This window comes from Motacilla alba, chromosome 1A (assembly GCF_015832195.1).
Source record: "Motacilla alba alba isolate MOTALB_02 chromosome 1A, Motacilla_alba_V1.0_pri, whole genome shotgun sequence".
NCBI lineage: Eukaryota > Metazoa > Chordata > Aves > Passeriformes > Motacillidae > Motacilla > Motacilla alba.
Genome location: NC_052031.1, coordinates 29,179,716 through 29,193,623, shown reverse-complemented (window position 1 = coordinate 29,193,623; position 13,908 = coordinate 29,179,716). Strand labels below are relative to the sequence as shown.

At 38.0% G+C, this 13,908-nt stretch overlaps 1 protein-coding gene across 5 annotated transcripts; it reads right to left on the bottom strand.

Moving 5' to 3' along the window:
• Window positions 1-2,181: 2,181 nt before the first annotated feature.
• IRAK4 (interleukin 1 receptor associated kinase 4) lies at window positions 2,182-13,787 on the bottom strand. Of its 5 annotated transcripts, none has more exons than XM_038154718.1 (12): window positions 13,643-13,787; window positions 13,125-13,433; window positions 12,080-12,225; window positions 11,561-11,758; window positions 10,653-10,813; window positions 9,919-9,983; window positions 9,538-9,652; window positions 7,410-7,519; window positions 4,259-4,442; window positions 3,390-3,452; window positions 2,568-2,726; window positions 2,182-2,418 (listed from the first exon to the last, which is right to left on the bottom strand). In XM_038154718.1, the coding sequence occupies exons 3-12, from the start codon at window positions 12,201-12,203 to the stop codon at window positions 2,386-2,388; spliced, it is 1,212 nt and encodes a 403-aa protein (XP_038010646.1). In that variant the 5' UTR covers window positions 12,204-12,225; window positions 13,125-13,433; window positions 13,643-13,787; the 3' UTR covers window positions 2,182-2,385. The 5 variants fall into 5 exon arrangements, with proteins under 5 accessions (XP_038010646.1, XP_038010644.1, XP_038010643.1 ...); XM_038154716.1 differs by having other exon boundaries at window positions 13,264-13,433; XM_038154715.1 differs by having other exon boundaries at window positions 13,264-13,436; window positions 13,643-13,737.
• Between the last annotated feature and the right edge of the window lie 121 nt (window positions 13,788-13,908).

Here is a 13,908-nt window from a genome sequence, read left to right as displayed (position 1 = left end):
AAAAATTTCTTCTATCCTTTTAAAATGCTGAAGTAGTTGACTGGTGATTGAACAGTTCTCTGTGTTCTCACTTGCTCAGCATGAACTGCTATACTATACTACTGGATTTCTCTCAGCTTCCAGTTCTATGAAACCAGATCATCCCATTACAAGTATCTTGAATGACTCAAGTTACTGATCTGTGTTCTAGAAAGCCTTATTATGGTAACTAACACAAAGTATGTATTCTAGGATAATTTAATGTTTTTGGAGGGAACAAAAGAAACTTAAGTCAGCTACTCTTATCTTCTGTTAGTGTTTAGAGATGTTGATTTTACTGTATGGAGACCTCAAAAAAAATTGAAGTGGGAAAGAGAAGTTCCTTCTCCTTGCCCCCTGCATATTTAAAAAAAAATATTTGCCACCTAAGTTAGCCAGTTTTACCTAGTAAACCCCTCATATTCACTAAAAAAAGTTCAAAACTTTTTTCTAAATTATATGAAACAGTAGCTAACATACTGCATTGTCAGTGAGGAAGGGAAAACTAGTGCTAAAGCCTCACTGCTATTTGCAGCACTGCAAATAGTAATGGTCTAGTACGACAGAGCAGGAACTTCCACGCTTGTGGCTGAGATCTCCTCACACTGAAGAATATCACAGTTGGTGTATGAACAAACACGTTCTACAGAGCTGACCAGGGGAGTTGCTACAGCAAACAGACTTCTGGACAACACTGGAGCTGTATTCCAGCTCCAGGGAATAGTAAAAAGCAGGCATGATCTAATAAACCTTCACATAACAGCTGGAGATGCTTAAAACTGAAGAATGGCTTCAGCAGGTTTTATTCTAATTCAGCCTAATAGCAGCTTTTTTCTCCAAGTTCAGAGCTGTACAGCTTTATTCCATACAGTCAGGTCACCATAATGTTATTAACAGAAATGCAAGCAACATAAAATGATGATTATTTTCAAGGCTCAAAGTTTTAATAGTAGAAAGAAGTAATAATGCAGAGTTTTTTTTATGTTAACAGTTTTTTACAAGTTATATGCAAAAAATCTAGAAGCCATTAGGTAGATCTTTTTTTCTAAATTAAGCTAGCAGTTTGAAAAGACAATACAAACTGAATAAATAGCCAGAAATCTAATTATATCATTACATTGAAATCACATGTTTCCTGCAACAAGATACATATTCCTGAATGAAGTCACACATAATCACAGAATTTCAAATTTAACTTTGGGCAGACTATGTTCTTATTCCTAAGCTATTAAGAAAGTTCACAAGGTGCAAATTGAGTTTATATGAAAATAACATCTTTCATTAACAATGGTAATATGTTCATTCTTAGTCCAAAGTATCTGGAATCTTACTAGTCACTTTCATTCCATTTTTAGTTTGCTTTGATCTGTCAATGTGTCTATTTTAAAAAGCTTTCCATTTATACTTTCAGAAGTGTATTTTTGTATTTAGTTAATATACATACATATATATATTAAAACTAGCTTAATTACTTGACTAAGTAAAATGCAGAATTGGTCATCACATCGTTATTCTGACCCCTTTAAGAAAAGCAACCATCTGTATTTATAATCCATATGGAATCTTCTCCTAAAGTACTAAAAATACTCAATCCTCCTAAAATAGTCAAAGTAGCTAAGAGTCTTCCTGTGAATAAAAATTAAATGGTTTGTCATCACAGAGCTCACTGTAAGAAAGCATTTGCAAGTGTAAATGCATCTGCACAGCAAGATAAGTATTTTGCTTGGGAATCCTTGAAATGAAAAAATAACCTAGAAAATGTCTTGCAGCCTTTATTTGACTAGAACTAACACCGAGACTTTTTGATGATAATCACATTCACTAACAGTACTAGACCATTCACTCTAATATGAACTCTGTAAGCTATACTATTAAGTAAAAGCTTGTTGAAATAGATAATTGTCATTTCTCAAAAAGACAACATGAAGTACCATTATAGCTATTAAATGGTTTTGTCTTCAGTAGACAAAGGTCTAGTACACCTGATCAAGAAAGCAATTTGCAGAAAAAATATTCTGCCCAGTTACAGTCATATGCCTTTGCAGCAGACATACTAGATATTTGGAAATAAAAAGAATCAAATAGATTATAATATGGATATACATTTAAAAAGCTGCAGGAGAAGATGATGTACTACTGTCTTGTATTAACATGTACTTGTTAATACAAGAAAGAGTTTTCCCATGTTAAGGGCCCAGTGACCAAGGAAATGTGAAAGAGCTGCTGACAGGCCAACAGCTCACCTTACATGTGTCCAGAAAGTTCTGGAAAGCAGAATCACTGATAATGCTGCACTAAATACTGATTAAATGTTTGGTACTGGTGTCTCCATTACAGAAACACTGGTGTATCAAAAGAAACACATTATCAAGTTTTTATCTCTTGGAGCTGCTGTTGGACCTGGAAGAGAACAGACAGAAATATAATTAACTGATAGTGTAACCATATGCAGGGAATACACACACACACACACCCCCCCCCCCCACACCCACCCACAGACAGACACACAGACACACAAAAATAAGCCTTTTTCCTGAATGATTACATACCATCTTAATGTCTGGCCTTCTGGTTTTTTTGTCATTCAGACACTGATCAGCAATTGAATACATCTTATGAACTGAAGGTACATCCCAGTCACTCATCTTTTCATCAACATAATCCTCAATAGTTGCTTCCTCATCCTCAATTTCATCTTTTATACTTAACTACAAGAGAATTTGAACCAACAAGCAGATAACATTGTAAGTATCTGAACAGCATGTGAGAATATAAATAAACTATAAGTTTTTATTAATTTATTAATTATTTTTATTCTATATAATTTTAATTACCACAACATCATAAAGCAAATGTCTTTAAGCCATACCATACAGATTTAACTATCTCCCACTTCAAGGCTCAGTTTTCTATTTCTTTTGTAAGAGAAGAGGCACAATCAACTAAGTATCCTAATAACCCACAAATATGCAAGCTTAAGCTGGTATAATTTTTTTAATCACTTTTATAAAGCCTCTTCCTGTAAACGAATGTCTGTCAGTAAACTAATCTTCTGTCTCCAGTCTCAGTGACTGCAGTATCTGCTGGAAACTTCTAGTCAAAAATCAAATTTTAAATCTGACTGGTTTAGTCCAAAAGTCCTCAGTTCCAACACACTTGAAGTGGGCTATCTGTAATCACACATACTGTTTGAGGAAGCATAAATGAATAAATAAGAGGCAATGAGTACAGGCAGATCTTCTGCCTTCCTCTATGGGTCAGTCGGAAATTGCTGACCAACACTGATTGTCTCAGAACCTGTTAACTGACTGTGATTTCATATAAAGGGATCCTTGAGCAGCAGAAGGAAGGAGAAGGCATGAAGAACATACCAGCAACTGTGGCTCCCGGTTTTCATCTACTGGAGGAAGACCTGTTATTATTTCTAGTAAGACCTAGGAGGAAGAAAAATCAGAAGAGAAAATAAAGCGCAGAATAAACCTTAGCATAGATATGATCTGTAAAAAGGAGCATGACCTCCATCCAGCCTGTCAACAAATACTCTCAGGATCTGTGTTTGTCCAAAGATTTCCTATACAATTCATTGGTTTTGTTCCTACCTTTATTTTCATTGACTGTTATTAGCAGTGTGGCTCACAAATTTCAACAGAAGTTATTCTCACCCTACATGGTGTTCCTTCACAGCAAGACTGAAGGATTTCCAAACTATTCAGACATAGTGTTGGGCCTCCCTTCCCATGAAACGAAATGCTGTGAAGGAAGTGGCCAATAGTGAGTAGGGTCTTGGATCTATTCAGAATGGATTCATTTTTCTTCCAAATATTAAGCTCATATCTTTTTTGTACTCAGCTCTAAGGCAAATCCAACATGGACATTGCATTTTTGGTGTTGAACAGAGTAAAACGCAGTAATTTTGGACCATTTTCTTAAATTCTCTTTTTCAGCCTGAGTTATGCTTTTGTGCAATACCATGCAAGCAAAAACAATGCTCCACACTACTTCAAACCACATTTAGCTAGAACTTGGAATATTATTTTACTCTGCTCTTTCACATAACCAATCAACATATTCAAATGATTTTAATACAGTCAAACTTTAGAAACACTATCTTAAGAAAATATCTATTGGGAAAAAGAAAAATTATACACCAGAGCAATCATTTAATTTCAGATACTGTTGATTTTGTGTGCTTTTATCATTTACAACAGAAGTCATATATTGCTTCCCACATTCTACTTACTACTCCAAAACTGAAGATATCAGATTTAGGTGTTATCTCTCCTCGCAGAGCTTCAGGTGCCATATAGGCTGCTGTCCCAACAATTCTTTCAGTCATGATTGTCTGTGTGAATGTTACAGATGCTCTTGCAAGGCCAAAGTCAGAAATTTTGGGCACATATGTATCAGTTAATAAGATATTTGCACTGGTGGAGAGGGGAGGTAAGAGAAAAAACAAAAAAGAAAGGAGAATTTTCCAAACAGTACAGTAAATAGGTTTTATTACAGACTAATCATTCTTTAGTAACCAAATGTAAACAGCTATTTTGACTATCTCAAAAGCTAAGATATTTATACATTATTCACAAAGCAAGTTATGTAAATTCAGTTTGCTGGAAATTGTTCCATTTCAAAATTCATTCCTCTAAATAAATGAAGAACTGACAGCAAGATCCATCTATGTTTTTTCTTGTGTGTGCATGCATAAAAAAGAAAAAAAACAAAACAAAACAAAAAAACCACAAGGAAAAAACATAGACACTCCCCCTACCCCCAAACCTTAGAAATACAAAACTTTCTTTTAACAGACCAATTATGTTACATTTATGGTTTGGCTTTAAGAGAGACAATAGAGAATTAGGTCTGATCAACTTCTACTGGATCACAGTTTAATTCTTACAATCTAAATCTCTGCTCAGAACTTAAAAAAGCAGGTTTTTCATACCTATTATCTAATACTATGTCGACCATGACAAATTCATGTGCCAAATGAATAATAATACTATATTCTTGTCTTGAAAGAAAACCAGAAAACTTAATTACTGCTAGAATATTCTCTGTGCTGTGTTTTCACTTGACCTCCAGCTTTTACTTTACTTAAAAAAGCAACCCTGACAAATGAGGCTTATCTCAAAGTCCTTAACGCTTTCATAAAATACTCAGTGGGATGAATTACAGCAGAAATCTCCTGGGTTTTAAACCTGTACCACTTAAAACCATTTTAAAATAGCTTGATTTAATATTTATGAAATCCTCATTCTCTGATCCCTTTAATGGAACTGTAAGAAATCCACAATGCCTGATATAACATATAAAACTTCCTGGAAAATTATACTTCTACCTTCCCCTTCTTGTTCACCAAACCTGAACAAAATTAACACAGCTGTAAGCTACAATGGATCACTTGATGTTAGAGCTGCTGTAAATAATGTTGGATATATGACCACTACAAAAGGCCAGACACTTGTCAAGGCATCATCCACCAACTGGTCTCATGTTTAAAGCTCAACTTCTTAAAAAAAAAAAAAAAAAAAAAAAAAAAAAAAAGAGAACAAGATCACAACTTTGTAAGTCTCAGCTTCTTATCAACTTGAGTCAAGTCCAAAGAGTGGTCATCTTTTTTGGGTACACCACAAAAAGCACAACAAATGCAAGTTTTACTGCAACTTTCAAGCTTCAAAAGAGAACTGAACTATTTCCTGGGCCTAACCAATGTGAAAAACTATGAACAACTATGAGATTACCCATTAAATCTGGTCCCCTCTAGCCTAGAGAAGCTGTTCTAATGCCTGTGTGTTTATGAATGGCCTCTACACATCACAGCAAAATGAAGACTGAAGCAATCTTCTTAGATGAGTCTTCATCTAAATGTTATCTGGAAGTGGCAGCACTATTAAACGTACCAATAAAATGTATTGAACTACTCACACAACAAGTTGTAAAATATTATTCAAATAAAAAGAACCCCAAACCAAATTCTCTAATATGATCAACTCACAGCAGTTAGAAGGGCAGAGGCAGCAAGGTAAAAAAGTGCATCCTTTGCAGTCATTACACTTCTCCAGAAGCTTAAGCAGGGAAGAAAGAAGAAACAAACTGTCAAAGCAGCAAGCACATACATGAGGCAGCTGAAGCAAATGCTTGTTCCCCCCAAGCTGAAAGGTCACAAAACTGAATTTGCCTGTATTTAGCAGAGTTGGCAGAAGCCAGAAAGCTACTGAAACATTCATCTGTAACACGCAGTCAGTTCCTCCTTCTTCACCATCAGAAGGAGTAAGGCATTTGGGGCTTTTCTTCAAAGATTTGGGCTTCTTTTTAAAAAAATCAACAGAATAAACTCTACAGGAAAGGGGAAACAAACAACAACAAAAATACCAGAAAAAGCCAACCAAACTCTACAACAAATTCCTCACCTATTCTGAGTTCTGATATCCATAGGAAAAAATTCTGGTTTAACAATGACCAATCATTTATCATTGAAAAACCCTGAACTTCATGAAGCTGTCTGAAGTAATTTTACTGTATTTATAAAAAATAGGAGAAAATCAAAGGAGACACTCTGAAGAAGTGTTCTATGAAAAGGAAAAAAAAAAAAAGATGTGCTTTTATCTGAAAAATTCCCTATTCAAAAAATTAATTGTTCTTCAACAGCAACTTCATTAGAAGCAATTGTTAAAGAACAGAACTTTGTGTGTTCCCATAGCACTCAACTATTTGAAAGTAACAGATACAAATTACAATTTAAGATACAAATTACAATTTACATATTATGAGACAATTACAATTACAAAATCTCATGGCTGGAAAGCTGTGCAGCAGCTAAGGGAGCTGGCAGAAAAGGAGCCTCAGGGAAGACTTTATCACTCCCTACAATTAACTGTCTGAAAGGAGGCTGGAGCCACGTGGGGGTCAGTCTCCCAAGCAGCAAGCAATAGGACAAGAGGAAATGGCCTCAAGTTGTGCCACAGGAGGTTTAAATTAGATGTTAGCAAAAATTTCTTCACCAAGTAAAGCAGTGAAAGAGGCTGCCCAGGAAAGTGGTGGAGTCACCAGCCCTGGAAATATTGAAAAGACATGTAGATGCAGGCACCTGGGCACATGGTTTGGCAATGGACATGGCAGCGCTGCTTTGGACCTAATGATCTTAAAGGTCTGTTCCACTCTAAGCAATTCTATGGTTCTAGCCCCATAATTATCTTTAGAAGTCTGTACTGGTCATGTCCTTGTGGCACAGACAAGATTGTGGAGATGGATGTCACTTGCAGAAGATTGTGCCCTTGACTGAAGTAATGCTTTTTGCAGTTGATTTTCTCTAAAATTACTTTAACGGGGAAAGATTAAAAAAGAAAAATGAAAATGTGAAAATGCAGTCAGCAATAGTCTGCAGGTTTTACCTTTTAATATCTCTGTGAATGTGATTATTTTCATGCAAAAAGTTGATGCCATTTGCTGTACCTTTAACAATTTTGCACCTCATATTCCAAGGAATTGGTGGAGTTTCATCCTTGATTAAGAAGAGAGAGAGGCAAGTAAAAATCTGAAAAATATATATACACTCACATAAACCAAAACAAACATACAAAACCCCCACAACCCAAAAGTGGCTTCTTGCTATGTTTTGTTGTTTTCAAGTAGATCATTAAAAACACTACTGGCATACATTTCTTAATTGAGTTGGGCATAAATACATGCCTTCGTCACATTACATTTTTTTCCTGCATTTTGCCTTAGATTAAGTTGCCAGTTGCAAAAAAATGTTCTTGGTTAATGTTTGATTCTGACCCTCCGAGGCCAGCTGCTCTGCAAAGACCTGTCTGTATCTACTGCAACTCCCACTTTGTACTAGCACTGATACCAGAGCCTTCTACCTGAAGCAAATAAAGCAATCCTCAGTTTTTTACTCACAACAAGAAGTAAATCTTCCAGCATTTTTGGATTTCTTGAGAGTTTAGCTTTATTCATGCTACTAATTAAAACTCAGAAGTAAGGACATCTACATTTAAAAACCAGTCATCAAAAATCTTGTCAGCGGCCAAGGGAAGTGGGTTACAGGATCTCCTCATCCTACCACCTCCCTTGCCTGCTCAACATTCAGACACAAAGATGACACAAGCAAGAGTCCGTGCATCAAACACATCCAGTGAAGTCACAAAATTAAATTTTTAGCAAGAACAGATATTCAAGTAAATACATTACTATCTCTCTGATCTTATTAGGAAAAGATTCTTTCTAATTTATAGATTCGGATTTAGATTCCTTGATTTATGCCACAAATTTGTCCTCTTCTAAAGGAAGAGACATTTATTTCTCCTTTAGCTTTCAATTATCCCCAATCTTTAAAGCTCCCTTGATGATAACAGCGAGTTACACTGATGACCATTTTCATATACATCCTTGTTAAGCACTGCTCATTTCTACAGATAGACTTGCACTGTCCTTAGGTAAGACTCAGTCTCTCTTTTGCACTGATTCAGTTAAAGAAACAAAATAATTGCACCTGTAGCAGTGTATGCAAGCAGACAAATCAATCTAAACTGAGACAGCAGTGCTAGCAGAACTAGTTCTTTCCCCAAGCATTGCTATTCATTCTCATCATAGCACCACTTCTTTACCACTGGAGCAAAAGTATTCGTGCAGCCCTACAAAGGAAATGTCTCCAGATGAAAATAAAATATTTTTTTCACCAAGTATTATTTTATTAGCCTGATCAGTTCCCTAGTCCAGATCTTTCTCCAACTAACAGATGCTTGAACCAGTACAACCAGAGGATCAGTGCAGAAAAAAAAGCAAGCCCAACATCCTAGGTCTGAGGACATGGGTGGTTGAAGTAGCACCAATGTAAAATGTTCCCCAGATTACACCCTCAGAAGCTGCAATTGCTTAGTATTAAGCAGATTTTCTTAACTCCTTCAACAAATTAGCACAGACACTAATCTACTACCTTAAGTCTGGCTTACTATTGGACTGTGTATCCTTGCTACACAGAGCTGCCTCACCAAACCAAAGCAACTTGTTATTTATTCAAGGCCAAGGCTAGAACATGCACCATCTGATTAAACCATAAGCATTTATACAAAATAATATTGTTTAAAATTGAAATTCACATTTATTTATGTACTTCAGAAAGAAATAAGCAGATTAGGAGCACAGTATTATAACCACTATCACAAGGACAGTTTCACAGATTTCACAGAACCTCACGACTTAGCAGAGAACATTTCAACATAAGAACTGGGAACAAGACTGCAGCACCCTCTGCACTGCCTCACACAGGCACAGTCAGTGCAAGTTTCTGTGATGCTTCTAATACCAGTACATGACATTGCACTGACAGCCTGAGTTGACTTTAATCTACCTAAAATGTTTGTGTAAAATCTTATTGGAAGAATACTTGTTACTAGAAAACAAGAAGAAAGTAGCAAAACATCATTTGGACATCACAGTTCCATTTGAAAGACATTCCACAGATTCCTGTACTTGGGCAAAGTAAGGCAATTGGAAGCTAGAAAAGATTTCCCTTACCAGACAAGCAAGTCTGTCAAGCAATGAACCGTTGGGCATGTATTCATACACCAGACATGGCTGAGCACCATCACTTGAGAAACCAAGTAATTCTACTAAATTTTCATGCTGACACCTATAGCAAAAAAAAAAAAAAAAAATCCATTCACATGAGCTCTGAAAGTCTCTCAGCATCTGAGGAAAACACAAGGCAGAGGGAACTTGATTCCCAATGAGTTGTTTCACCTCTACTGCACAAAGCCAGGTATGTGTGGTGATGTTTTAAAACAAACAAAATGTGATTGTGCTGTATAAGAAACATTTTCACTTAAACATTTTTAGTTAACATTTTCAGCAAATCGTTGTGTTAGAAAGACAAAAATTGTATAATGATGTACTCACTTTGCCATTATGTTTATTTCTTGCTCAAACTGCTGTTTCAAGTCCTGAACACTAACATCGACCATCTACAAAAAGAAGTATTTGATATTAACATCACTGGTTCATAATAAATGCACAGTTGCTCATTAGAAAAAAAAAAAGAATTACAAGCCTTTCTTAGTTAACTTTTCACAATACACCTTCTACTCAGTTCAAAAATAAAGTATTGGAAAGTGACATTAAATTCCTTGGAACACTGTATAACTGGATGAATGGATCCAGTGTCAGCAATCAACAACTTACTCCATTCATTGCAGTTACACCCTAATAGCACTTAATTACAAAATTCAATATTCACACAAAAAAATGGTTATGAAGACTATAAGTCTGTGACAATTTAGCTTGTGAATCTCAGCCATCCTAATCTGAAATGGAAACCACCTTAGGACCTCTTCTCTTCTGGCACTTCTTGAGAGTGAGGAGAAAACAACTGGGGAAGCACTCTGCTCTTCCCAACAACTCGCTTAGCCCCTCAGAGGAGAGTTACAGAGAAGGCAAGAACTAGCTCCTGTGACTGTGCTGACTTGCAACACTGATGGGACTAAAGGTTAAATTTCTTAAGCCAACTAATGCGTTACATGGTGACAACACTTTTTGAAATGTATCATTCAACACTTTTCACAATAAACAAGATAAACTAGTCTATTCTATAAAGTACACAGTCATCAAAATGAAAAATTACGAGGACAACTCACAGCAATGAGCTTCTTGACAGCCACGTTTTTGCCATTGATGTAGCCTTTGAACACAATGCCAAAGCCACCTTCTCCCAGTTTATTACCTCCAGCTGATTCTGGTCGCACATCAAAATTATTTGTAATGCTTTCCAAATCGTGAAACAAAAAATTCTGGAAATCTGAAAGACATTGACATTTAGCATAAAACTATGTTTTCACTTAAGGAACTTAACTTCACTTAAGGTTTTCTGTTCCAGTTCTCTTAAAACAAAAACTTGCTACCACACAAAATCCAGCACAGCGGAGCCCTACTTCCAGCTCTGTGATGAAGATACCAGAAACACAAAAGGGAGGCAGATAAACATATACAATTACCTATGCATCACTTTCTTCACAACTAGCACTGTAGCACACAACTGATTGTATTTTTGATTCATTCATTGTAATACAGGTAGCAGAAATTAAACACGTAGCAGATCACAGAGAGCCACACTGCCTTATATACAAAAAATACACTAAGGTCACATCATGTTCCTGGCAGCAACCCAAAAGTGAACCTTTAGGAAAGAGCAGACCAACCACACACTTTCCTAAAATGCCTTCTTCGTCATCTTTTCCCCATCATTCTTAGTCATTTCTGACATAAACAATCTAGTTTCAAAGCATTCCATGCTGAACAGTCTATAAAATAAGTATTGGAAAAGCACAACAGGATTATGTGTGGCAAAAAAGAAATTGCAATTTAATTAACAGTTAAAATTTCCCTCAAAGTAGGTGATTTATTGGCAAGATGCTCTTTCCCACAGATGCACCATGACAGGAATAAAGTCATCATTCTCATGCACTGCTATGATTTATTTCACATGGGGTGAAGGACAGATCAGCAAAAAAAAATAGCACTGAATTCTACCAAAGTGAATGTCTACCTGTGTTACTGGACTGTGAGCTGCTGTTTTCCTCACTTGAGTGGGAAGAATCTGAATGCTGCTTCTCAGTACTCTGAGCTAAAGCAGGCTTTACAGATGCCACTTTTTTTTCTTGTACAGGTAGTTGTTTCTCATGTATAGGCAAGGTTTCCTGTGAAGAAAGAGGTAAGGTAACTTCCTGTGGCATCCTTACAGCTTCTGAAAAGGGAATTTAGAAAAAGTGTTAAACTACATTAGGAACCAGAGAAAAACTAAATAATGTTAATGCCAGGATTTTTGAAAATTAGGAGACACAAAAGTATCACCAGATTCTATTGTGCCACCATGTGTAAACTCCATCACTCTTATTGAAACTTGAAACTCTTACTTAAACTGCTATTAAAAATAATAGAAAGTGGAAAATATATTCACTTTTGGTTATTTTAACCTAATCCTTTCTGATTTTCAAGTTAGTGTGAAGCTCTTTAGCATCTTAGAAAACTGAGAACCCTGTAGAAAATGTACATGAGTAACAGTTACCTGGAAGCAAAAGGCTTGCTGGGGCTAGGAACTCATTCCTAACCAGCAGATCCACAAGATCAGCAACTGTACAGTTTGTGGTTCCCCAGTCATAAAGCAATTCACAGGTGGGGCTCTTTCCCATTTGTACAAATGCCTCAAATCTCCTTAAAAGATAAATATTAAGACCAGCATAAAAAAAAAAAAAGAAAAAAGAAAAAAAATTACCTCAAGAAGCATAAAGGGAAAGAGATTAAAGGCAAATGACAAAAAAATCCACATTGAAAAAAAAATCTGAATGCACTGCAAAAACCACAAATCTTCTGAAGACACAGCCAAAAACACCTAAACACATTTAAAATCAGGGTAAAAGCATGCAAAATATCGGAAAACCTATGGGAAATACACACATACATGGCTTCAGCTGTTTGTCTAGGATCCATAACATACTGGCATCTTGGAGTAACACAGAAGAGAATGTCAGCCAGAGACAGAAAGTTAGTCAAACCCAGATCAAATGGCCAAAATAATTGTTTTGCATCCATTTAGCATTCACACTCCACTTTGAATATTTTGAGATGGGCATTACAAAGAAAATGAGATCCACTATTCTGACTGATTTAATATTATAAATGAAAGAAAAACAAAGACTTAATACTACCATTACTGAAAAAGACTGGAAACCCAAAATTATACATACAGCATGTAAGAATCTCATAGTCCTTGAAACAGCTTCAACAAAGATTCAACAAGCCCTTCAAGCAATGAGGTGCTCATAAAATACTGCAAGCATTATTCCTCAAGTAAACTTGTTCGTTTTAGGCCTCGGGCTCCCCACGTTTATTGGGCATTTTCTTGGAAGCAGTGAATTAGGAGTTACAGCGCAGCTGTCTCTTGGGCACCACAACATCAATGCCTACTAGTCTTTAGGGTACAGAAAGTTATGCAGCCCGTGCTGCATTGCTAAAAATACCTGCATCTGTAGTTCTAATTAATCCTAATTTCTTTGGTCAATTTTCTGAGGCTTGCTTAAAACCCGAGCTGCAGTACAATTAGGAGTAATTACCTTGCGTTCCCTAAGGAAGTGCTCAGGTGCCCAGCAGCACACGAAGTGCAGCGAGTTACAGAAATGGGATGGAAAACGGGATTAACAAGGTGGTGAACGGGTAATGCACGAGTTACGTTACGGCACTGCCATGTCGGACCTTATGTGCACTTGGCTGTATCTGCTTTCACCGGACGGGTTGGTTATATCCACCGCGAGCTTCTTCCACCCTTCCTGCGGGTCGATGAGCTCCGCCAGCCGCCGCACGAGCCCGTAGCTCAGGCAGCGGACGTGCGTGGAACCCGTCACGGGCTCGCCCATCCTCGGCTCCTGCTGGGACACAGGGTTACCCGTGCGCTTCGCCGGCAAGCGCCGCCCTGCGAGGCGCCGCAGCCGTCCCCGACCCGCGGGCTCCCACAGCCGCCCCGGCCCGGCGCGGCCGCCCTCAGCGGCGCAGCTCCCACCCACCATTCCCGGCTCGAGCGCCCCTGCACGCCGCAGCCGGGGCGGGTGCCGCCCGCAGTCCCCTCACGCCTCACCGCCGCTCCCGGCCCGTGGGCCCCGCTTCCCATCGGGCGGCACCGGGCACCGCTCCCCTTCCGCCTTTACAGCTTCCCCTTTAAGGGGGCGGGGCCCAGGCCCCCGGTGCCACTGACGTCACCGGCGCGGTGAGGACACAGCGGAAGCGCTCTCCCTCCTCGTCCTCCCATAGGTGGCCGAAAGGGGCCCGCCCCCGGATCGACCCATGTCTGGCCGCGAGGAGGGGGGCTCGATGTCTCGTTGTCTTTCCCCCCGGCCCTGGGGA

Excerpts from the sequence above, each read along its gene's own strand:
- IRAK4 (XM_038154714.1), bottom strand. The coding sequence starts at position 13,574 with ATGGTGGGTGGGAGCTGCGCCGCTGAGGGCGGCCGCGCCGGGCCGGGG. Across the intron at positions 12,226-13,263 it reads TACAGCCAAGTGCACATAAG|GAGATTTGAGGCATTTGTAC; the intron begins GTCCGACATGGC and ends TTATCTTTTAAG. Across the intron at positions 9,653-9,918 it reads GAAATAAACATAATGGCAAA|GTGTCAGCATGAAAATTTAG; the intron begins GTGAGTACATCA and ends TTTTTGCTATAG.